This window comes from Artibeus jamaicensis, unplaced genomic scaffold (assembly GCF_021234435.1).
Source record: "Artibeus jamaicensis isolate MK-2021 breed Jamaican fruit bat unplaced genomic scaffold, CSHL_Jam_final contig_3230, whole genome shotgun sequence".
Taxonomy (NCBI): Eukaryota; Metazoa; Chordata; class Mammalia; order Chiroptera; family Phyllostomidae; genus Artibeus; species Artibeus jamaicensis.
This window is the reverse complement of record NW_026521764.1, coordinates 2,230,670-2,253,537: the sequence shown is the minus strand read 5'-3', so window position 1 is coordinate 2,253,537 and position 22,868 is coordinate 2,230,670. Positions and strand designations below refer to the sequence as shown.

General features: G+C 37.7%; 1 protein-coding gene across 8 annotated transcripts; it reads left to right on the top strand.

Moving 5' to 3' along the window:
* Positions 1–249: 249 nt before the first annotated feature.
* TRA2A (transformer 2 alpha homolog) lies at positions 250–22,623 on the top strand. Of its 8 annotated transcripts, none has more exons than XM_053663631.1 (9): positions 250–473; positions 10,274–10,352; positions 10,865–10,998; positions 13,976–14,075; positions 16,435–16,623; positions 18,914–19,029; positions 20,761–20,886; positions 21,523–21,590; positions 21,748–22,623. In XM_053663631.1, exons 4-9 carry the CDS (start codon positions 14,043–14,045, stop codon positions 21,756–21,758), a joined length of 543 nt encoding a protein of 180 aa, XP_053519606.1. In that variant the 5' UTR covers positions 250–473; positions 10,274–10,352; positions 10,865–10,998; positions 13,976–14,042; the 3' UTR covers positions 21,759–22,623. The 8 variants fall into 8 exon arrangements, with proteins under 8 accessions (XP_053519606.1, XP_053519605.1, XP_053519603.1 ...); XM_053663630.1 differs by having other exon boundaries at positions 10,274–10,573; XM_053663628.1 differs by having other exon boundaries at positions 10,274–10,584.
* The last annotated feature ends 245 nt before the right edge of the window (positions 22,624–22,868 follow it).

Below are 22,868 nucleotides of genomic sequence, written 5' to 3'. Positions count from 1 at the left end.
TCCACTTAGAAAATTTATAAAGAGACTAAGATCAACAAAAGCTCATCTGGTGACTGAAGATCTTCCAAAAGACTGACTCATTAAGTAAGATAAAGTTTGGAGGTCAGCGCTAAGAATTAGGTTGTGACCCCCGGAGATTCAGAACGCAAGCCAACCAGCACGCGAGCTTGAGACCGCAACAATGCCTCGAGGGAGGAGGGGCTAGTGGCGTCACAGAGAAGTCCCGCCCCCCTACGCTGCGCACCAGGGTGGCCCGAAGGATTCAGGCGGCGCCGGCGCCATCTTGCAGGAGCCTGCGACCGAGTGGGAGTCGAGTGGAGCGGCCTTAGTTGCCGACTCTTTTCTTCTCCCCACGGTCCGGTCAGCGGGTTGATTAGGCCATCGGCCCTCAAGGCGAGACTTGTCTCTTATTTAGTTCTGGGGAGCGCCTAGCCGACATGAGTGATGTAGAGGAGAACAACTTCGAGGGCAGAGTGAGTACAAAGCCGCGGGAGCCGTCTTCGGCGGCGGCCCAATGCTCGGGGTTTCACCGGGGACAGCGCGGTGGGGCAAGGTTGCGGGGAGTCGTGCGGGGGTTTGCGGGGAGCAGCCTCTGGAGCCATCGCCGTTGTTCCCTCATCCCAAGATGGCTTCTGGGATCCACTCCTGCCCCAAACATCACGGGTAGTCCCTCTCCCCCCTTTTTGGAGACTGATACCTGGACTCCTGGGTCCGATTTCCCCCTGCAGTGCGCCCTCCCTTCTCGCCACCCCTGAGGCTTCCTTATCTCTGTTGCGAGGTGTGGGTCCCCGTCGCGGTGAGGCGGGAGGAGGCGGCAGGGAATTCCCTTCCGGCCGGATAGTGGTAGGTGATTCCTGCGGTGGCCTTTCTAGCGACCTCGAGCATCGTGGAGGGTCTCGGGGTCGAAAGTGCGCGGGGCTGACGTCCGGGCGGGGAGAAGCTGGCGTGGGACTAGCTGCGGCCTGTGTCTCCTTGGCTCTCTATTGCAGTGAGCGGCCGCGTCTCTGTTGGAACCGGCGGCGTTGCGTCTATAAAGGCGAAAGCCTTGAGGTTGAAGGTGGGACGAGCCCAATGAAGTGGTTAGTCAACGACCGCAGCGACCCTTAAGCGTTCTTAAGACGAGAGCTGTGAGGGGAAAACTACGCAAGGAGCCCTTTTCCCCTTAATGTCCCTTCTTTCATTTCAAAAACTGTGGAAATGCTATAACGCTTATTTTTCTGATTCCTTGATATTGGGTTTTTTTTTTCTCTTCGTTGTATCTCAACTTCTAATGCTTTTCTTCCTGTGGCCTTTCATCTAAAACCTGAGCACTCCTTTACAGGTTTCTACGGTAAAAAAGAAAGAAAGAAAAAGAAAAGGGGTGGGGGAAATCTTCTGGTTTAATCTTACATAACTAAACATATTTCGTGGCTCGGTATTTTAAAAATAGCTAGTCAGTTTATCCTGTGCTCTAACTCAAAACGGTAGCTGAGAATTACAGGCCCTCTCTCATTTTTCAACCAACAAAGAGGGCTCAGAGGTTTTCATTATTTGGGGTCGATGAATATAAACCCCTGGAGACGCTCTCCTGAGTTTCAGTATACAAGAACAGTTACCAGTGTTGGAGTTACGTTTTCGAAGTTACCCTCGCAGTGGAAATTGGTGGGAGGGAGGGAATGAGTGAGTGAGTGTGAAACCCCGAAAACAATGCCCAGGCAACTTGTTCCGTCTGCTGTGTTGGTATTTTAGTCACTAGGAAACGCATAGAAAACATTTGAGGTGTGTGCTGGATGGAATGCATTTTGCCTGTTTTAGAAACTTAGTATAAACACCTGGACCCAGACCGTGAAATCAGGAGGTCGATTTAGGCTTTTGTTCTTTTTAAGGAAAGAGATTTGAATAGATTCTAAACAAAAAGGCTTCTTTGAATGGATTTTTTAACATATAATCTGGAGGCTCTGGCTGGTGTAGCTCAGTGGATTGAGCGCGAGCCTACGAACCACATAATCGCGGTTTGATTCCCAGTCAGGGCACATGCCTGGGTTGCAGGCCGGTTACCTGCAGGCCAGTTCCCAGCAGGGGACGCACAAAAGGCAACCATACATTGATGTTTCTCTCCCTCTCTCCTTCTCCCCTTCCCCTCTAAAGATAAACAAATAAAATCTTTAAAAATATATATATATATAATCTGGAGCATAGATATAAATGAGTGGTTGAACTTGCTCATTTTTTTTAGGATAGGGTATTTCTTGTCCAACAAAACTTTTAAAATTGTGTAATAATTAGTAGTGGTTGTAAGCTGCTTCTTGTTTTGAAAATATTAGGTAGTTAGGGAAAGAAATTCTGCCCATTAATCTTTCCTTCAATTAACTGTAGTACAAAAATTATTTTTGTTAATGTTTGTTTTAATTTGGTATGTGGGGAAGTGAAGTGGACTTACTGTTTTGGACCTTGTCTCCCTTAAGTTCATATTTTTCAGTTAGCCATCTAGTTGAGGAAGAAAGCAAGTTTAAGGTATTTATCACTTTATCCACCTAATATGTAATAATATCTGTAAGATTCACCCAATTTTAAGCTAAAATGTACATAGGCATTGATTTATTTTAATAGAAAAGGGTTTTTACCTCCCACCCCATTATTGTGTTTATGGTCATAGAAAATACTTTTTCACATGTGATACCAGAAGTGTATTTTAGTGTGAATGAACTCAGATTGAATGAATACGTCCATGTTCACTTGTTACGTGTGTGTGTGTGTGTGTGTGTGTGTGTGTGTGTGTGTGTAGGTTGAGGTACTTGTTTTATTTTTAATTAGTTAAAGAATTAGAAGGATGACAGCTTTTCTGACTGTTTACTTTTTAAGTTTTTTTTTCTTAAAGCAATTCACTAGTGCTTTTGTTTTTAAAGTGATTTTTTTAAAATGTGCTAACCACAAACCAGAACTTTAAAAAACAATTTATAGAATACAGTTGTTCTTATCTTTGTATTTAAATTTAGAAAGGCTCAAAAAAGGATTTGAAGGTGTTTAAGTAGTTATACTTCTTTTTAACTAAAATTAGAGCTGTCTGACAGGTCAGTATTCAGATTTCATTTGCTTTATCTGCAGAATAAACACACATTTAACCCATCTTACTGAAAAGATTTTTTAAATTAGAGGGCAACTTCTAGAGACTGCAGAACACATTAAAGAAACAGGGCTAATATTAAGACACTGTACTTTCATAGACTTAGAATCTACACCCACCTCCCCCAAAACTTGGACATACTTTCTAATTTACTTCTCACACTAATTTTTCAAGAGGTTATTACCATTTTAGAAATTAAAAACTGAGGCCCAGAAGACCACACAGCCAGGAATCTGAGATGTACAAGTCCCAGTCATTTACTCATTGCACATAACACTGTGTTGTATATCTTTTGATTTATTTATTTATTGATTTATTTATTTATTTATTTATTTTTAAGAGTGCACTGTACTTCGTTGTCTCTGAGTCATTAATGGATTTTGCTAAACACAGTTTTGAGGAGCTTAATTTTCCATTATAGATAAATGTCTCCTCCATTTTAAAGGACTGTGGAGTAAAAGGACTTTAGGAAAGAGAATATAATAGACCCAACTTAGTTATAAGTAACCCTATGACTTAACCAACCAGAATTCCTGTTTGCATGATGTCAAAACGTTGAACATCTGCTGCCTTTTTTTTTACCAAAAAAGCCTGATGTTCTTCAAGGAAAAAGAACTCGAAATCTTATTTGAGGTGACTGACAGCTCAAAACTGGGTGAAATAACTATATAATCAAGTGCTGTGTGATAGGATTAATAAAGGATTCCAGAAACCGGAGCTGAGGAATTCTGTGAGCTACGGGGGGGGGGGGGGGGGGGCTTTATGTAGTGTGTAAAACTTACTTTGGATTTTATGATTAGGGAAGTGAATGTTGATTGTTTGGGTGTGGTGATGAGTAGGTTGCTAGAATAGTGAGATGTGATAGATTTGATGATGGAGGGTTTTGTAGATAATTGTAGATTTATGAATTTGAGATATGGAACCATCTGTGGATTCTTCATTCTAGGAGTGACATAATGAAAGGGATTTTAGCCCAGAACAGAGGGACTGGTGTGGGAAGAGCAGCAGCCACATTTGAAATATTTAAGGAAGGAAATTATGAAAAATCTGGTCTAAACAGGACATCAGCGGGATGATAAGAATGAATAAGGCATTTTTATGGGCTCTGGGGGAATAATAGATCCTTAAAATAAATGAATTCATTAAAGCAATTTGCTTGGGATGTGTATATCGTTAACAGAAATACTGTAAGTGAAAATAGCTTTTGGAGGTTGGGGTTAGATTGGCACTTGAACTATGACTACATGTCATCTTCATAAAGAGTGAGTTATTTGTTTCACATAGCTTCGACTAAAATTAGGGTTTCAATGTGAAAAAATTTTAGTGTCCTTTAGAGAAATTAAGGGGGATTGAAATTAAGCTTTTCTTATCATTTCATTTATTTTATTCCCCTTAGTTATTTTAATGAAACTTAGAAAAATATTGAGTCTAATTTTTTGCTCATGCAGTGGGGCTCAGTGTTTTTAATAGAAGTTATTGATTCTTTATTGTGTAGGGGCCTATTTTATAATTCCACAATTGTCTATGCTTTGAAATACAATTTAAGAGGAAAAATACTACTTATTCTTGCTCCCGTTTTAGAACTTACTTCTACTTTTTTAAGAGACTCAGAGTTCCCCTTAATATATGCAGTTGTTGGCTGGATGATAAAAATGAAGAGCAAAACAAAAATTCACCTGTACCAATTTGGAATTAAAATTTGTATGTAGATATTTTGTTGAATAACAGAAATAGGCTTATTGAATCCTGTTTTACAGGTAACAGTGTCAGCACTGTAGCTTTTTTAAAAAGCTTAATTCAGCTTCTTCAGCAATTTAATTTTCCTCTCATCACATCAGCCCATTAAAAGGGATAAGGCTTTCTTTCATATAGTCGGGTTGTACAGTATTAAACTTGAGACAATCTTACTTGTCTTGGGTTTAATTTATCTTCTTGAAGTTAAGTACTGTCATTATCTAGTTTTAATGCTTTTTTATTCCCACTATCATTTAAACAAAGAATTTGTAACGTTAAGGAAACATTTTAATGCTCAAATTTTTATATTTGAAATTCTTTTCACTGAAGGGTACTAATTACTCAATGCAAGTAAAAGGTAGGATTTTTAAAAGGAGCAATGCAACTAATTGTGCATTGCATAACTAATTTTACAAATTTGTCATAACTGCTGCTTATGATTTGTACCATTTCTAAAAGAGAATAAAACTGTCTTGGGATCTGAAAAAATATCAAGAAATTGGAATATTTAGGATTGAGCTCCATTAAAAATGCAAATGAACTTTATGGGTTTGATTTTGTAAATGAACCTAGGGTATATTTACCCTATTTACCTAAGGTATAACAAGTGTGAAATGGGGGTGAGTAATCAGCATAATAGTTTACTAGAACTTACCAGATAGTGTGAAAACTCTGTAGTATCACTGGGTGCTTCGGCATCAAATAACTAAACCTGGAAGCTTTGTAATTAAAGTTGATACTTGTTCATAGTCCTAACAGACTTAGCAAGACAGAAGTGGAGGTGAGAAAAGGATAAAGATCAGATGGGGAAAAGAATCAGTCAAGTCTGTAAAAGAAGGTTGAGGGGAATAATGAAAATAAATGTATTCTCCTCCCTCCTTTAAGTTAACTGGCACGAATAGTTTTGTGTATAGGCATTATTTCATGATTTTCACAAAGGTGTGAGTGACCACGCGTAACCCATCTGATGTAGAGGAAAAGTTAGGATTTTTCCTTGAAACTAAGGCCCTGTAGTCTTATTCAAGATTCATAAATATTTCATGATTTTAGAAGATGAGAACATAAGTAGAGAATTCTCAGACGGGTTCTTACATTAGTAGTTTGCTTTTAGTTGCTATTTACTGGCTTTTATTATGCCTAAACCATATCAGTTCTTACAAATTTGTTGTCTATACTTTGAAATTATCGCTTATACACCAACTTCTTGGGTAGAACAATTGATTGTGACATATAAAATGGCAGGTTTATGAACCACATTAAAAATCTGTACAAAAGATGATAAATTTTACAGTGAACCCACAGTTGTGGCATGAATTTGATTGTGTGTGTATAAATGCTAATTTTGTTAAGCATTTCCCAAATTATTCCAAACTTAACAGAGTATAGACACATACTTTGCAGATATAAAGACCATTTGAACCTCACTCAGATTGCATCATACAGTATGATCTTAAAGAAAGTAAAATCATTTAAAGATAGCTGATATTATGAACAACTGGTATTTTCTTTTTAAAAAATTGCTTTAGTAGCAGTTTAGGGGTTAAGAATTGAGAGTGGGAGTATTTCTTTATAAGCCTATGTATGAGTTTGTAAAAGAAGCACCCTAACATACTCAAGAGGAAGGAGGCAGAACTGCTATTTCTGTAGACTGAAATTAAACAATTGAGTGAACACAGGTTTCTCATACATCCTAACGAGTGAAGTTCTTGGTACAATAAATATAAGTTATTTGGGTAATCTGAATTCCCCCCCCCATCCTGACATACAGTTTACCTAAATGCACTAGTGTGTTTCTATGGAAGTAGGTATCCAATATCATAAAGTGGGAAAATGTATTTCAAGGAAGTTTGTTTTTAAAAGCTTATGATCTATTCATATAGACTGGAATTTGTGTAAACTTGGCACTATTCTTGGCATAGAATTTGCCTTGCTATAATAGGACAGGTTACCGCATAACATTTACATTGATTTATGTGTTTATTTTAATAGGCTTTTAATCAGTAAGCATATATATTATTGGAGTTTTTCCCATCTATAATAGTTGCTTTATTTTTTTTAAGTGCAATTATTGCTCGCTGTAGCAATTGTTGGTGTTCTGCAACAATGGACATATATCGAATAACCCTTTTTCCTGATTAAAAGGATTGTACGTGATTGCTGGGGTTGTTTTCAGTGTGTAAAATACAACTGTATTTTAATAGAAAACAAAGATTCTTAGACTACTTTATTGAATACCCTTAACTTTCTTAATATTTATGGTTAGCTCCCTCCTTTTACTTCTGACTGTGTCTTTTAGCTACCACCAGGCATATCTTGATGGTGAGGAATAATGAAAAGAACAAACATTATTTAAGCAGGTTGTGCAGTGAGAACTTTTTGCCTGGCTTTTGATTTATAGTGGTTATGGTAGAATGGAAACCTATTTAACATTTATTTGTGACATGATGTGCTTACAAGTCAAAGGTAGAAGAGGATACTCTAGCATTTGTCCACAAAGGGCTTATAGCCTGGTTTCTAATGCACCGTACAGTGAAAATGGCATTTATTTGGCACCAGCTTTTGAGAAATAAGTTGCTTTAAGATGGCAAACTTTAATGTGACCATTTTTCTGTGTGTGAAGACTGTTAATTATTAACTGCTAACTCTTACAACAGTCCTTTGTTGGTGTAATAGGAGAAATAATTCTGAAGAATTAAACGTTTATTTAGGCTTCATTCTTTTTTATTTTATTTTTATTTTATCTTATTTTTATTTAGTTTGTTTACTTTTTTTGTTCATTTTTTCTTTGTAGTTTATTCTCTAGGCTAAGTTTACTGATGGTTATTGATTTATCTTTATAGTCTCAAGTCTCAATTATTTTGGAAGGTTAAACCGATAGTGACAACTTTGAAACTAGGAGTTAAAAGAGAATTAAGAAGACTTTTTTAACCTTGAATTACTTTGAAGAAATTTATGTAGCTCCTGCTGGTGTAGCTTAGTGAATTGAGTGTGGGCCTGTGAACCAAAGGGTTGCCAGTTCAATTTCCAGTCGGAGCACTTGCCTTGTTGTGGGCCAGGTCCCCAGTATGGGGCTCACAAGAGGCAACCACACATTGATTCCTGTCTCTCTCATTCTCCCTCCCTTCCCCTCTCTCTAAAAATAAATAAAGTCATATATATATGTATATATGTGTGTGTGTGTGTGTATATATATATATATATATATGACTTTACTTATATAGCATTTGTCCACAAAGGGCTTATTATATATAGCCTGGTTTCTAATGCACTGTACAGTGAAAATGGCATTTATTTGGTACCAGCTTTTGAGAAATAAGTTGCTTTAAAATGGCATATTTTAATGTGACCATTTTTCTGTGAAGACTGTTTATGAACTAATTCTTACAATAGTCCTTTGTTGGTATAATAGGAGAAATAATTCTGAAGAATTAAACGTTTATATATATATAAGCGTGTACATCATATACACACACACACACACACACACACAGATTTAGGTTCCCTCATTAAAAAAATAAGTTGAAGTGTAGGCAACAAAGGAGATTAGGTTTTGTAACACCTTGGATAATTAAAAAGTAAGCCTTCTTTTAAAATATACTGATATCTTTTGAAAAGATAATGTCATGTCTTAATGCTTTGTTAACAAATAAAGGGAAATTTGCATTTTTCCCAGTAAGTTACTGTGCCAGAGCTAGGATTTAAAATTTAGGGTGTTATTGATTACTTTGTTTATATACTAGCTTCTAAGAAAAGCCAATGTTCAGTAATACTGAATAATTTTCAGGTATTAGTCATGCTTATAAGGGAAGATTTGAAAATCAAATCTACACATATATTTGGACCATAAATTTTTTAGCCTGTACTAGAAAGTTTCACATAAACATTTAAGAATAAGGGATTTGGCTATAAGGTTTGATTTCTGTCCTAATAAAATTAAGGTTTTACAGTGTCACAGAGCAAAAAGCCTTCTGATATGCATGTACAATAAGGGCTGCGGTGATGTTCAGAGGGTATTCCATCTGTTATCAGCATAGTTAGTGAAGCAGCCTGAGACTGCAATTACAAGCAGATTAGCTATACCCTTTTTTAAAGTACTGAATATGCTGCTTTTACAGTTTTTCAGTGAGTCTAAAAGGCCTAAATTGCTGTTTCTGTTCCAAGGATCTGTCCAGAGTGTGTGAGATGTAATGGAGAACTTATGTAGATGGCTAAATGGGAAAGGTTAATATTGAACAGGAAAGATATATATTTCAGTTGTGTTTTCATCTGAAAAAATAAATACGCCTAGCGGCGTCAGTACAGTTCTTAACATTAAACAAAATGCAAGAAAAGGTTTTAAGGAAGTTGTATAGTAGGTAGTCTTATGGTATAAATGAAAATTGGTGTGAAACTGGGATAATATTTACACTGGTAAGCGAGGCTTAAATGGATAGAGAATCCAAACTGTCTATCCCACTTTGGTCATAAGTGCCTCGTTTAATGTATCTGTCACATTAAAAAAACAGGCTTTTAATCAGTTTGAAATTAATGGATTTGGACAGTTTTTTGTATACATATATTCAACTTTTTCAGAAGCCAGTCAGTTTACTAGTATAGTATATAATCACTAAAGGGAGTACAAATAAGCATAACTGCATAAATCTGCAAAAACTGAACAGAAAGAGGTGGGATAAAAATAAAGACCATGGTATTAATTTTGTAATAACTTCTCATGCATTATGATACTTCATGGATAATCCAGAGTTTAAAAATGACACAGTTGCAAAAATACATATATTAGGAATTTATAAGCTGGGGAGAAATTTAAAGAATTTTATGCTTTCTTTCCCCTGTTTTACTTCAGAACATATCTTCCTGGTTAAGTCAGAGTGAGCAAAGATAGTGGTGAAACAAAATTGGGAGATGTTACCTCTCTGAGCCTCAGTATGTATCCTATAATGTTTGATTTTAGATAGGTGTATACAGATGCTGCAGGCTAGGATGCTTTGCTTTAATTATATTTTGATATCTTAGCATGGCTTAGTGAAAGCTTATTTTAAGATCACTAAGACATCTTCAGGATATAAATTAGTGAAAATGTAAAACATAGGTGGGGGGTTACAGTTCAAGTTAGATTTATGCTTGGATTAAGTATTTATATTAAAATTGTTCACATTTTAGGAACTAGGATGAACCATGAAAGCGGGGAAGGGTGAAGAGTATGGTAAAAGACATTTAGAAAAGTTAGTGAATTCTCTTTAATTTTTAGAAACTAGACTTTTGAACAATTTTAAAGATTATAAAATTGGGGGTTTTTTTTGGTTTTTGTTTTTTTAAATAAACTAGTTATTTGCACTTTACCTGCTGGCTTCCATTTGGTAGATAACATTCTGAACTCCAGCAGAGTTTTATAATCCCCACGTGCTTAAATATACTAAATGTTCTTTTTCCATTAAGGTTAATGTTCGTGAAGAAATTGAAGAGTTTTTTCCAAGAATGTGGAAGATAAATCAAGATAAAAGAAGGCTAATGAAAAGTATTAAAGATCAGAAAATTAAAATTGAATGGGGGAAAAAATTGAACAGAAGATTGGTCAGATAGAAGCACTTGAATATTTTTTAAGGCTATTTTGAATTGTTTGAATTGGGGAAGAATACGCGAAGTATGAAAAATGAAAAACTCAATGAAGAATGAAGAGAAGTAGAAAGCAAGAGTGAAGTAGAATTAAAAGAATCTGGAAGAATGAATGGGTCCTAGGTTAAGTAAATGTATGGTTTATGTTCCAGTGTCTGTATGATCAAGTTGTAGATGAATTTGCATGATTACTTAGTTAATAGAGAATTGGTGATCTGGTTCAAGTAGGGAATTTTAGAGGACAGTTAGCAGTATTAACAGTGGGTTATTAATGAGCTGAAATTTTTTCTGGAGGGTGTTGCCTAACCATTTGTTTTCCAGGAGCAATCAATATAAATAATTACGGTACTTTAAATGTTAGGTGTTAGGCATCTACATGACCAGTGCCATTTGTAATACTGTCTTCTTTGTTAGGAGTCTCGCTCTCAGTCAAAATCTCCAACGGGAACTCCTGCTCGAGTAAAATCGGAGAGCAGGTCAGGATCTCGTAGTCCATCAAGGGTTTCCAAACATTCTGAATCCCATTCTCGATCAAGATCAAAATCCAGGTATGTGTGTTTAAAGTAATACTTAAAATAGCTTTTCTTGGATTTTTCAGGGCAAAGTGGTTTTTTGCCACATTTCATTTTTGCAGCATTTTGTATAGAAATTTCACAAAATATTCCAATCATGTAGTTTTCTCAAAATGTTCACATACAGAGTTTAGAAATGAGTAGTACATTTGAGATAAAGACATAAATAAGGTAGAATTATATTTAGCTCAGTCTATCACATACTAGCTGGCTATTAAAACAAATGTCAGTTGATTTAAATGTGCTTTTTATTTGAGGATTAGTGTTTGATTTTACTTCAGTAGTATTTGCACAACAAAAAAGGAACTTTTTTTCCACTAAAGAGCTGGCATGTAATGAATGTACTGCAGAGAATTTGATGTATGTATGTTCTATTGGTTATCAGAATGATTTGAGAAGGTTTTTCATAGTTCACATTCCAGCTACATTCTTTACCTGAATATTTTGACTTAGGTTCAGGGTGGAAATCTGCTTAGATGTAATTGGAGGAGTGGGCAGAGGATTCCCTGGGTGATTGAGAGCTGCTGCCACTACCAGCTCAACATATTAATACTCCAATAGCTACTGCAGGGTTTACTATATTGGATGTCCCAGGTGTGCTGGGTGGGGGAAACAGCCTACAGTTAGTTTGATAAATCATTGTAATTTCTTGGTTAGAGTCAATTTATGTTTTTGAATAGGTCTATTTGCAGGGAAGCATGAGACAGAATTAGTTAAAAGACTACTTTCCTCAAGGTCTACAGCTATGTCTTTTTCTCTATTATATCCAGCCTAGTAGTTGGTTTACTAACCACTCTAATTAAATCTACATGTGCAGAATAGCGCTGAATGGAATTTGGCTATAGAAACAGAAATGAGTATATTTTCATTTAAGGACCTTAGCATTTGCTGATTTCAGCCCAGAATTCTTTTCCCTCAGATATTCTCTTATCCCTTGATTCAGTTCTTTGCTCATGTGTTACCTGAAAAATTAAGTAACAGAAACTTTTTATTCCCTTAAATTGAGGCTGTAAATTAGTACTGAGGAAAATGTGAAATATCCTCTTTGGTATTCTTGCACAAACACAAATTTTTTTCATACATACCACATCCCACCCCTCAAATGATTAATGTATTTTTTAAGATTGTACTTATCTATTTTTAGAGGGGAAGGGAAGGAGAGAGGAGAGAAATATCAATGTATGGTTGCCTCTCGTGCATCCCCTGCTGGGAACTGGCCTGCAACCGAGGCATGTGCCCTGACTGGGAATCGAACCATGGTTGTTTGGTTCGCAGGCTAGCGCTCAATCCACTGAGCTATGCCAGCCAGGGCTGATTAATTTCTTTTAGATAGTAGGCTGTTCGTTTTATTTTCTTCCTACTAAGAAGCCTTTGTTGCTCTGGCTGGTATGGCTCCGTGGATTGAGCACAGGCCTATGAACTGAAAGGTCACCAGTTCAATTCCTGGTCAAGACACATGGCTAGGTTACAGGCCAGGTACCCAGTTTGGGGGGGGGTGCATGTGAGGGGCAACCAATCAATGTTTCTCTCACATACAGATGTTTCACTCTCTCCCTTCTTCCCTTCCCCCTTTTCTAAAAAGATAAAACCTTTATTTAAAAAAGAAGCCTTTGTTTGCTTATATCAGTAAATCTATGCTCTCATCTTGATATTCAGGCTTTTGTATGACATTGTCTCGATCCTTTCCTAATCGTCACTCTCCTTAATACCTTGCAGATTGTACTGTTCTGCAGTTCTCTGATCATGTGTCCACGTCTTCTTGTCAAGGAACCTTTGCTCTTGCTATCTCTAGGACATCTTCCCCCATCTACCTGATAAAGTCTGTTAAGTGCCCGGGCTTTATTATTAGCCTTCTTGGTTTTGAACAATCTTCCCTCTTTAGTTTTATTCCTACACACACGTGCCCTCTTTTCAAACTTTCTGGCCCTTGGTATTTATAACATTTATTGAATACCTTATAGAAGTTATTTTGTGTGACTGTCATCACTACTGGTCTGGGTGTTTAGTAAAGGATGGGTCATCTGAATAGTAGAAATTGTTGCATTGATAGACAAAGAGGACTGTGAGAGTGACTGGAAATAATCAGACAAGAGATGAACTAGGAATCAGCAATAGAGAGATGGGCGAGATGCTGTAGAAAGCTTGATGAAAACTATTAGATTAGAAGGGCATTTAGGTTGATGAACTAGTATAGTAGATGCTAGGTTGTAGCAGGCTAAAGAACGATTGGAAAGGAAATGATACTTTACAGTGAAGGGAATGTGTTATATTGAGAAGGTGATACGTGATTTGATGAAATGATTTTAACATTTGTATTTTTTATGATAAAATACACAAAAATTTTAACCATTTAAAAATATATGACTCAGTGGTATTAACATTTGACATTGTTGTCAACTGTCACCATTATCCATCCTGATAACTCTTTACCTCTTGTAAAACTGAAACTATACCCATTAGACAGTCATTTGCCATTTTCCCCTTCTCCCATCCCAGAACAACGACCATTTTACTTTGTCTTCATGATTTTAATTACTAAATACCTCATGTAAGTGGAGTCATACAGTATTTGTTTCTTTGTGACTTATTTCACTTAGCGTAGTGCCCTCAAGTTTCATCTGTTGAATATTACAGAATTTCCTTTCTAGTGGTAGTTGGGCTGCTTATTTTGTTTGTTTTGTTTTTAAAGAAAGGGCCTCAACATGCTTGTAAGGCAAAAAGAGTGGATGTAGAAGGGACAGGCTGAGAACAAGAGATTGTAGTGATGAAGGGAATAAGAGGAAGACTCCCTTCCTGAGAAAGGGGCTGAGAATAGGCAGGGATTATCTCTGTGGGTCCTTGGCAATAGCCATTTGTTTCAGTATCACCTAAACTTTTTCTCTCAAAGGTCGAGGTCAAGGAGGCATTCTCATAGACGTTACACTCGATCCAGATCCCATTCTCACTCTCACAGGAGGCGGTCTCGGAGTAGGTCGTACACACCAGAGTACCGACGTCGAAGGAGCCGAAGTCATTCTCCAATGTCTAACCGGAGAAGACACACAGGCAGCAGAGTATGTGGTTTTTAAAAGTTAATGAAAATTCTTTTTTCATTTGTGTTTTGTCCTATAGCATAATATCTTGCTTTATGAGAATGAGACCATTGTTTAAAAAGTACTCAAAAATCATCCTTGAGGGTATGGATATTATTTGGTATACATTTAAGTATATTTTCTTGACTTTTGAGTAGTTAAAAGACATGAACTTTGGGGAGAAATGGTATGTTCCAAGAATTAAAATGAAAAGCATAAGCTGAGTTGAGAAGATTGAGATAAAAGGTTTTATGATGGGGAGTAGGCAGCAGGTAAATACTGTAGAAATAGCTTGCACTCAATAGTATGAGCACTGTGCAAAGTTCTTCAACACAGGTCAGCATGTTATGGATAACAAAACGGAGTCTCTTTATTGTGTATGTGTAAAGATTTTATTTATTTTTAGAAAGGGAAATAATCAAACTGTGTCCTCTTGCCCCCCCCCCCCCCAAAGCTGGCAGCTGGTCCAAAACCCAGGCATGTGACCTGACTAGGAAGTGAACTTCGACCTTTCAGGTTGCAGGATGATATTCAACCCACTGAGCTACACCAGTCAGGGCAAGGAAATTGCCCTGTTTGACACTGAGGAAACCTCAGTTTGACACTGAGGTTTCTTTTTTGGCTAGCCGCAGAGCCCAGGTTTCAGTCAGACCCTTGACTCTAATGTTATTGTGCTCAATTAACAATGCTGTTCTTCTCCATGTGATGCCGCACCACTGAACTCTGGTGGGATCTGCTGAGGAATGAAAGTGGGGGCAGGGATACTAATTAGCAATTGCAGATGAAATCAGATTAAGTACATGTCTATAAAGGATATAAAACATTTGAATAAACTAGAAATATGGCATTAAACTGAGGGTGTATTTTTAGTATACATTCTGAAAATTGTTGGAATAGAAAGTAAGGTTGTTCCCTCTCCTGCTCCCCCCAAAAGTCCTTCTTTCTTCCTTTCTCTTTCTTTTTTTATTTTATTTAATTTTATTTTATTTTTAAGATTTTATTTATTCCCCTGACTAGTGTAGCTCAGTGGTTTGAGCGCAGGCCTGTGAACCAGAGGATTGTGGTTCAATTCCCAGTCAGGGCACATACCTGGGTTGCAGGCCAGTTCCCAGCAGGGGATGCACTAGAGGCAACCATATATTGATGTTTCTTTCCCCCTCTCCTTCCCCTATAAAGATAGGTAAATAAAATCTTTAAAAAAGATTTTATTTACTTTCAGAGAGGGGGGAAGGGAAGGAGAAAAGGGGAGAGAGCATCCATGTGTGAGAGCTATATCGATGGGTTGCCACTCACACGCCCCCAGCTGGGGACCTGGCCCGCAATCCAGGCAGGTCCCTTGACTGGGAATCAAACTGGCAACCCTCTGGTTCACAGTGCTCACTCCACTGAGCCACACCAGCCAAGGCACTTTCTCTTTTTCTTCTTTCATTGTATTTGTTTATTTTTAGAGAAAGGGGAAGGGAGGGAGAAAGAGAGCAAGCCTGACCTGTATAGAGCTCGGTTGGGCGTCATCCTACCTAGCAAAAGGTTACCAATTCTTTTCCAGTCAGAGCACAAGCCTGGGTTAGGGGCCAGGCCCCCTGTTGGGGGTATGCGAGAGGCAACTAATGGATGTTTCTTTCCCACATCAATGTTTCTCTCCCTCCCTTCCCATCTGTATAAAAATAAAAAAGTAAAGTCTTTTTTTTTTTTAATATATGCTTGTTTTTTAAAGAAGAGAGCCCTAACTGGTATGGCTCAGTGGGTTGGGCATTAACCCACAAACCAAAGGTCTCCAATACAGTCCCAGTTTGGGATACATGCCTGGGTTGCAGGCCAGGTCCCAAGTTGGGAGTGTGCCAGAGGAAACCAATCCATGTTTCTCTCCCTCTATTTCTCCCTCCCTCCCCCTCTCTTTAAAAATAAATAAAATCTTTAAAACAAGACTCAATTTCCTTTCCCATAAATAAATACGATTTTGTATTTAAATAAATTGTATTATAAATACAATTTTTGTATGTCATTAATAAATGAGAAACAGAGGTAGGGAGACAAACATCAGTGTGAGTGAAAACCATCAATTGGATCTGGAATTGAACTGGTGACCTCTTGCTTTGAGGGATGATACCCAACCAACAGAGCTGTACCAGCCAGGACAGTGAGAGTAGGGTTGTTGTTCAGGCTACAACCTAAAGTATGTAGACATAACTCAATCTGTCTTTTTCCCCTCTCTTAAATTGTTTCCAAGTTACTTGAAACAGTATGGTCTTTGGGTATTGGGTGAGGTGTTTTAAGCTCTGTGTTTTAATATTTATTTTAATTTGGAGCTTAAAGTTAATTGACATCTTTCTTTATTCAACAGGCAAATCCAGATCCCAACACTTGTCTTGGAGTGTTTGGCCTCAGTTTGTACACAACAGAGAGGGATCTTCGTGAAGTATTTTCTCGATATGGACCATTGAGTGGTGTCAATGTGGTTTATGATCAGCGAACTGGACGATCACGAGGATTTGCTTTTGTGTATTTTGAGAGAATAGATGACTCAAAGGAGGTAGTTTTGTTTTTATGGATGTCACTTTGAACATTTTCTGGTGTACATGATCATAGTATTGAGTTGCTATTTTAAAAGTTGATTAACAGACTCCCAGTTCTGTACACATTATGTCCTCTTTCATTCTTGACCTGATTCAAACTCTGTGTCTTAGAGTTAAAATTAAAGTGGCCAGTTTCACGTTCCAGCTAATACTTTCTGGTATAGGCATATCCTTATTGAAATCTGGCCTTGTAAAGTGAGATGTATATGTTTGAGTTAATGGAAAAAGTGAAGTGCGTGTTTCGTTTGATTAAGCCTTATATATACTCCAAGCAGGTGATTAATTCACTTTGTAGAATTACAGTGTTTTAAGTTGAATCTGTTTGATTTTATGTCCAGTTTCTACCCATGTGCACATAGAGCTTTGTTTTTCTATTCTCTTAATATTCATCTATCATTCTGTTGTATAACCACAAAATACTAGATGATTTGGTACTCTTAAGTTTTTGTTTGGTGCTATTCTTTTACTGCTTGATTGATTGATTGACTGACTGATTAAATTTGTGGAGGGACACAGAGAAACAAAATTTGTTGTTTTGCTTATTTATTCATTGGTTGATGCTTTTATGTGCCCTTCCTGGGGCTCAAACCCACATCATTGGTGTATCTGAATGATGCTCTGACCAAGTGAGCTACCCAACCAGGGCCTGTTTGGTGCCATTCTTAATTTGTCAGCAGAATGATTTTAAATAGTGCCAGTCTAATGTAATAGGTATTAGATTGTAAAGGAATCGGTAGGCTTGCTTTCTCTATACTGAAAGTTTAGTGATTGAGTTAGAAAACTCCACTCTAAGGAATTTGAAGCTCATTGTTAGGGTTTTATCAGTTCTTAATAGATTACAGATATTAGCATTTTTTATACCATTTTACTTGTGACGGTAGCTGGATATATGTTACTGTTGCCTTATGCATCAACAATGCTTGATTGCAACAAAAGCAGTCATAATAAATGTTAGCAAATCTTTTAAAAATAATAGGCCATTTGCATGTATGGGTAAACACCAGGGATGGTACTAAACATCCTACAGTACACAGGAGATAGCCACCCACAACATAGAACTGGCAGTCCCCAAATGTCCATAGTGCTGAGGCTGAAACCTGAATAAGTCTTAACGAAACAATGCTGCATGTTTTAAGTCCTTTTGCAACAGGCATTCTAATTATTTAATTTATTCATTCATTCATTTATTCATTCATTTTTGCTGTTATGTAGTGTACCCCCCTTATCTGCCGGGGATAAATTCCAAGGCCCCCAGTGGATGCCTGAAACTGGATAGCACCACACTTTTCACTTAAGCAATTTTTACAGCTTTTCTTTGGCATATCTGAATTGCCAGCATTGCTGTTCTTACGCTTTGGGGCCACATAGGAGTGACTTTAACACAAGCACTGAGATACTGTGACAGTTGAGACAAGTGGGATGTCTACTAAGTAGCCAGTGGGGGGTTGGGAGGAGTAGCTTATACAGTGTGGATATGCTGAACAGGGATGATTTATATCGTAGGAGGGACAGCACACAATTTTAAACATGTGAATTATTTATTTCTGGAATTTTCCATCTTGTCCCCTGGTTGACTGGACAACTGAAACTGCAGGGAAGGGGTACAGGGCTACTATATTTGTTTATTGTTTATTCCTGATCTCAAGGGGTAGGCAAATTTAAAAATACCAAGATATCTGACCTGAAGTGAATGTTGAAAAGTGTGAACAATATCACAGTGTTCTTTAAGTATGAAACTTATTCATCCTATTTCTTGATTCTTCATCTCCCAGGTTTATTTCTGGATAAAACAAAATGAAAATAGCCACTTAGTTCCAAAGAACTTAATGCAAATTTGTCAAAGTGGTTGAATTATTATTGCATTTATTGGTATTAGTGTCAAAAGTCAAAGTGATAGGCGGTGTAATCGCAGGTGTAAAGGACCTGCATAGGTCCTGTCAATAAGGGCTCCTTTTCAATAAGGGCTCCAAAAGGAGCACTTACTGACGGGTTTAGAGGTTCCTTTATATTTGCAGTCCACTGGGTGGCAGTGTGTTCCTAAGGCCTGGCTCAACTAGTTTAGTTTAGGCTTGAAAGTTTGTACTTTGAGTTGCCCAGACACTGGCATGTATATAACAAGTGTTAATATGTAAAATCCTACCTCCTGTTGTTTGAAAGAGAAGTGCTTAGAGAACTTTAATTTATTAAGTTTTGGTAGTGTCTCCTGGGTGAATTATGCATGACTTTCTATGCCTCTCTCCTTTAAAGGCTATGGAAAGGGCAAACGGAATGGAGCTGGATGGTAGAAGAATTCGTGTGGATTATTCTATCACCAAGAGAGCACACACACCTACACCAGGCATCTACATGGGCAGACCGACTCAGTAAGATTTCAAATTTTCTAAGCTAAACTGCTATAACCGAAAGTCTACCAGAAATATCTACAGAATTTTGATTAGTTAAAGGATAAAATTTTTTGTATAATTAAAATGGGAATATACTTAATTTGTATATAGTCTTTGAATCATTTATTTCTTTATTTTTATTTATATATATATCTACATACACACACACAGTTGACCCTTGAACAACATGAGAATTAGGGGAACCAACTCCTTTGTAGTCAAAAATCCATTTAAGCTTTTGACCCCCAAAACTTAGTACACTACCAGGAAAGAATTGGTTCTAAGACCTCCACAAATACCAGAATTTGTGGATCTCAATTCCATATGTAAAATGGCATAGATCGACGCATGCAGTGGACCCTCAGCATCCACAGACTCCCAAACATTGCTTGAAAACGGTACAGTGTTTGTTGTCGGGGTGGGCTGGTGTGGCTCAGTTGGTTGGGTTGTCCTCTTGTAAACCACAAGGTAAGTGGGTTCGATTCCCTGTCAGGACACATACCAAGCTGCAGGTTCTTTCCTGCTGAGTGCACATGCGAGAGCTAACCAGTCTGTTTTCCCCTTTGTCCCCTTCCCTCTGAAATGGGTGAGCATGTCCTCGGGTGAGGATTGAAAAATAATAAACCTGTATGGTTCAAGGGTCACCTGCGTATGTGTGCGTGTGTGTATGAGCAGGGGGTAAGTTAAAACTATTGAAGTGCATTTCTGGCCCTTGATACTACAGAAATAGAAAAGTTACTAGATATTAAAAAATATATGCTTTTGCCCTGGCTAGTGTGGCTCAGTGGATTGAGTGCCGAACTGCAAACCAAAGAGTTGCCAGTTCAATCCCCTGGCAGGGCCAGTTCCCAGGCAGGGCACATGCCCAGTCTGGGTTGCGGGCCTGGTCCCCAGATGGGGTCATGCAAGAGGCAACCACACATTGGTGTTTCTTTCCCTCTCTTCCTCCCTCCCTCCCCCCTCCCCCCTCTCTCAAAATAAATAAATAAAAATCTTTTAAAAATATATATATATGCTTTAAAAAGCATTTCTATTTTTATGTGACCTGGGAAGCGTCTGTATACAGGGAAGGGTTTTACTGATATTAGTGTTTATTTAATGGGGGGGGGCAACTTTTACATTATGTATAACACAAATGGGGACTTAAAAAATTCTTGATGTTTTTAAAATTGCTTTGAATTAGTCTTTTTTTAAGATTTCATTTATTCATTTTTAGGGAGGGGGAGGGAGCGAGAAAGACATCAGTGTGTGGTTGCCTCTCACCCACCCCTACTGGGGACCTGCCTGCAGCCCAGGCATGTGTCCTGACTGGGAATCGAACCACAGCACTCATTTCACAGAGCCATACCAGCCAGGGCTGAGTTAGTCTTGATGACACTCATTTTAGCAGTTTGGTGTTTTTTCCCAGCACAGTTCATTTTACCTTGTTGAGAATGTCCTGCTGACTTAGGTAGTGCATTAATAGAACAGCAGTTTATAGTTTGGAGAGGTGTGTGAAATCTTTTTTGGTTATTTGTGTAATGACTAGGAAGCCTACCACTGATGGCAGCAAACTTAAGCCGTGGGGGTAATTGGCATGTATGGGTTTGTTTTTTCTCCCTTACCTCACCACCTTCCTCCATTTTAAGTACCATACCATTTAGTATTAATTAACTGATACTAGAAAATAATAGTTCACGTTGATGTAAAGTTTTAAACTTTTTTCCGCAGTAGTGGCGGCGGCGGAGGTGGAGGCGGCGGTGGAGGTGGCGGAGGTGGCAGACGTCGAGATTCCTACTACGACAGAGGGTATGAGCGTGGCTATGACAGATATGAAGACTATGATTACCGGTACAGGTAATGTTTTCACTTGTGGTTTCTGTTCTGAATTAGATGGTGGTAGTAGTATTTGGCACTTTGGATTTACGTTTGATACGTATTAATAAAAATGTTTAAAAGATTATTACATGATGCTTTCTTTAAAAATTAGGAAAGAATGATTTTCTCTAGACTGAAGAGAGGTTAATTATCTGTATTTGCCAATATTTTGTTGTGCCACATACCTACTGTTTTAGTATCATTGGCACATAGAGAACTTAATTATCATCTTGGGTTTGGGTTTATTGGTGGCGGGGGAGGGTTCCCCTTAACATTATTTATTGGGGAAAGGACAGTGTTTTTATTTACTTATTTTTAAGATTTTATTTTTCTTTAGAGATAAGGGAAAGGGGAGGGAGAAACATCATTGTGTGAAAGATACAGCAGTTGGTTGCCTCTCACTCGCCCCCAACTGGGGACCTGGCCCACAACCCAGACACGAGCCCTGCCTGGGGATCAAACCAGAGACCTTTGGGTTCACAGGCTGGCACTCAGTTCACTCAGCCACACCAACCAGGGCAGGTTTATTATTATTACTTTGAATGATGGGAAATTATTATTTTCATCTGCCTCAGTGGGTTATGAGTATGCTAAGTAATTGTTTGTTTCCTACAGAAGAAGATCACCTTCTCCTTACTATAGTCGCTACAGATCACGATCGAGATCTCGGTCCTACAGCCCAAGTACGTATTCTTGTGCTTTTATAGTGTTAAGAGCCTCATTTCTAATTAATGCTTGACTTTAGAATATTAGGATATATGGTGACTGGTAATGGTTGGAAAAATAGTAAGAAAATCAAACTGATTTTTCATTTTGATATTTTTCCCCCTCTTTTTTCAGGACGCTACTGATAACAGAATGGTTGCCGTGAAGGATTTCTTTTTCTTTTCTTGTTTAATTCTGGATTTCTCTGAGCTTCTAACCCTTCCTACTTCTTAAAAAGAACTTTTTAAAAAATCTTTGGTTTATTTAGCATCTACACTTTGTCAATTGTATTGCTGTTTTCCACCCCTTTTATTATACTCTTAAAGATGTGATTGTTGTCATTTTGAGTAGTTAAACATCTTGAGTAAAAAAGGAACCGCTAGTGTTACGCTTTGTAATGATTATTTTTAAGGTTGCTTTTTTAGAAAATTAACTCCAGGCCAATCAAAAGAGGAAAGAAATGATCTTTTTAAAGCTTCTTTTGTGTCAGATACTGTATTAGACATTGTATTAGAAATCTGCATTTACAACGAACTCCTTTTTCAACTTTCTTTTGGGGAAGATAGTAAGTAGCACACAAAGTAGTGCAGCCCCGTCCGGTTGTCTGGGGCGACGTGGAACAGTCAGATAGTTGAGTGTAGAGGGTGTGAAGCTGTGAAAGGAAACACGTGGTCATTTCTTTTCAGAAATGGAAAATTTGAACCTTAAAAATTACATTGTTTCTTTAGAGATGGAAAACTTGTGTACTTCTATAAAACATATTTAAAATACATCTGTTAAAACTTAACAAAGTGTGATTTTGTGTTGAATTTTTGAAGTTTAAGTATTCTTTTAATCAGTGAAGGATAGCCCATATTATTTATTACTTAGAGCAGTTGTACACTTTGCTGTTAGAAATTTTGGGCATCGGGATGTTGGTCAAGCAGGCTCTTCTTGTATAGCATGGAGTCCTTGGAGGATGTGTGTGGGGAAGTAAGTAGTCTTTCAAATAAAAGTTCATTTCTTTGAAAATGGGACTGTCTCTTTATTGTGTTACAGGGGGGGAGATACAACTGGACTGATGTGGGAACCATTTCTTCCTTTTTTTCTAACATTTTTTTGCTTAAAATGTAATCCTTGTCTCTTATTCAGTCTTTAAAAACCTTTGTTTTATTCACCTTTTTTGTTGACCAGGTTGTAACTGTTGAAAGTATTCAGTATCAAGTACCATGCTGAAGGAAAGATAATACGGTTCATGTCTTCAAAAAGCCCACATT

Coding starts and splice junctions, on each gene's coding strand:
- TRA2A (XM_037136285.2), top strand. CDS start 438: ATGAGTGATGTAGAGGAGAACAACTTCGAGGGCAGA. Junction 474..10,864: donor AGAACAACTTCGAGGGCAGA/GTGAGTACAAAG, acceptor CTTCTTTGTTAG/GAGTCTCGCTCTCAGTCAAA. Junction 10,999..13,909: donor CGATCAAGATCAAAATCCAG/GTATGTGTGTTT, acceptor TTTCTCTCAAAG/GTCGAGGTCAAGGAGGCATT.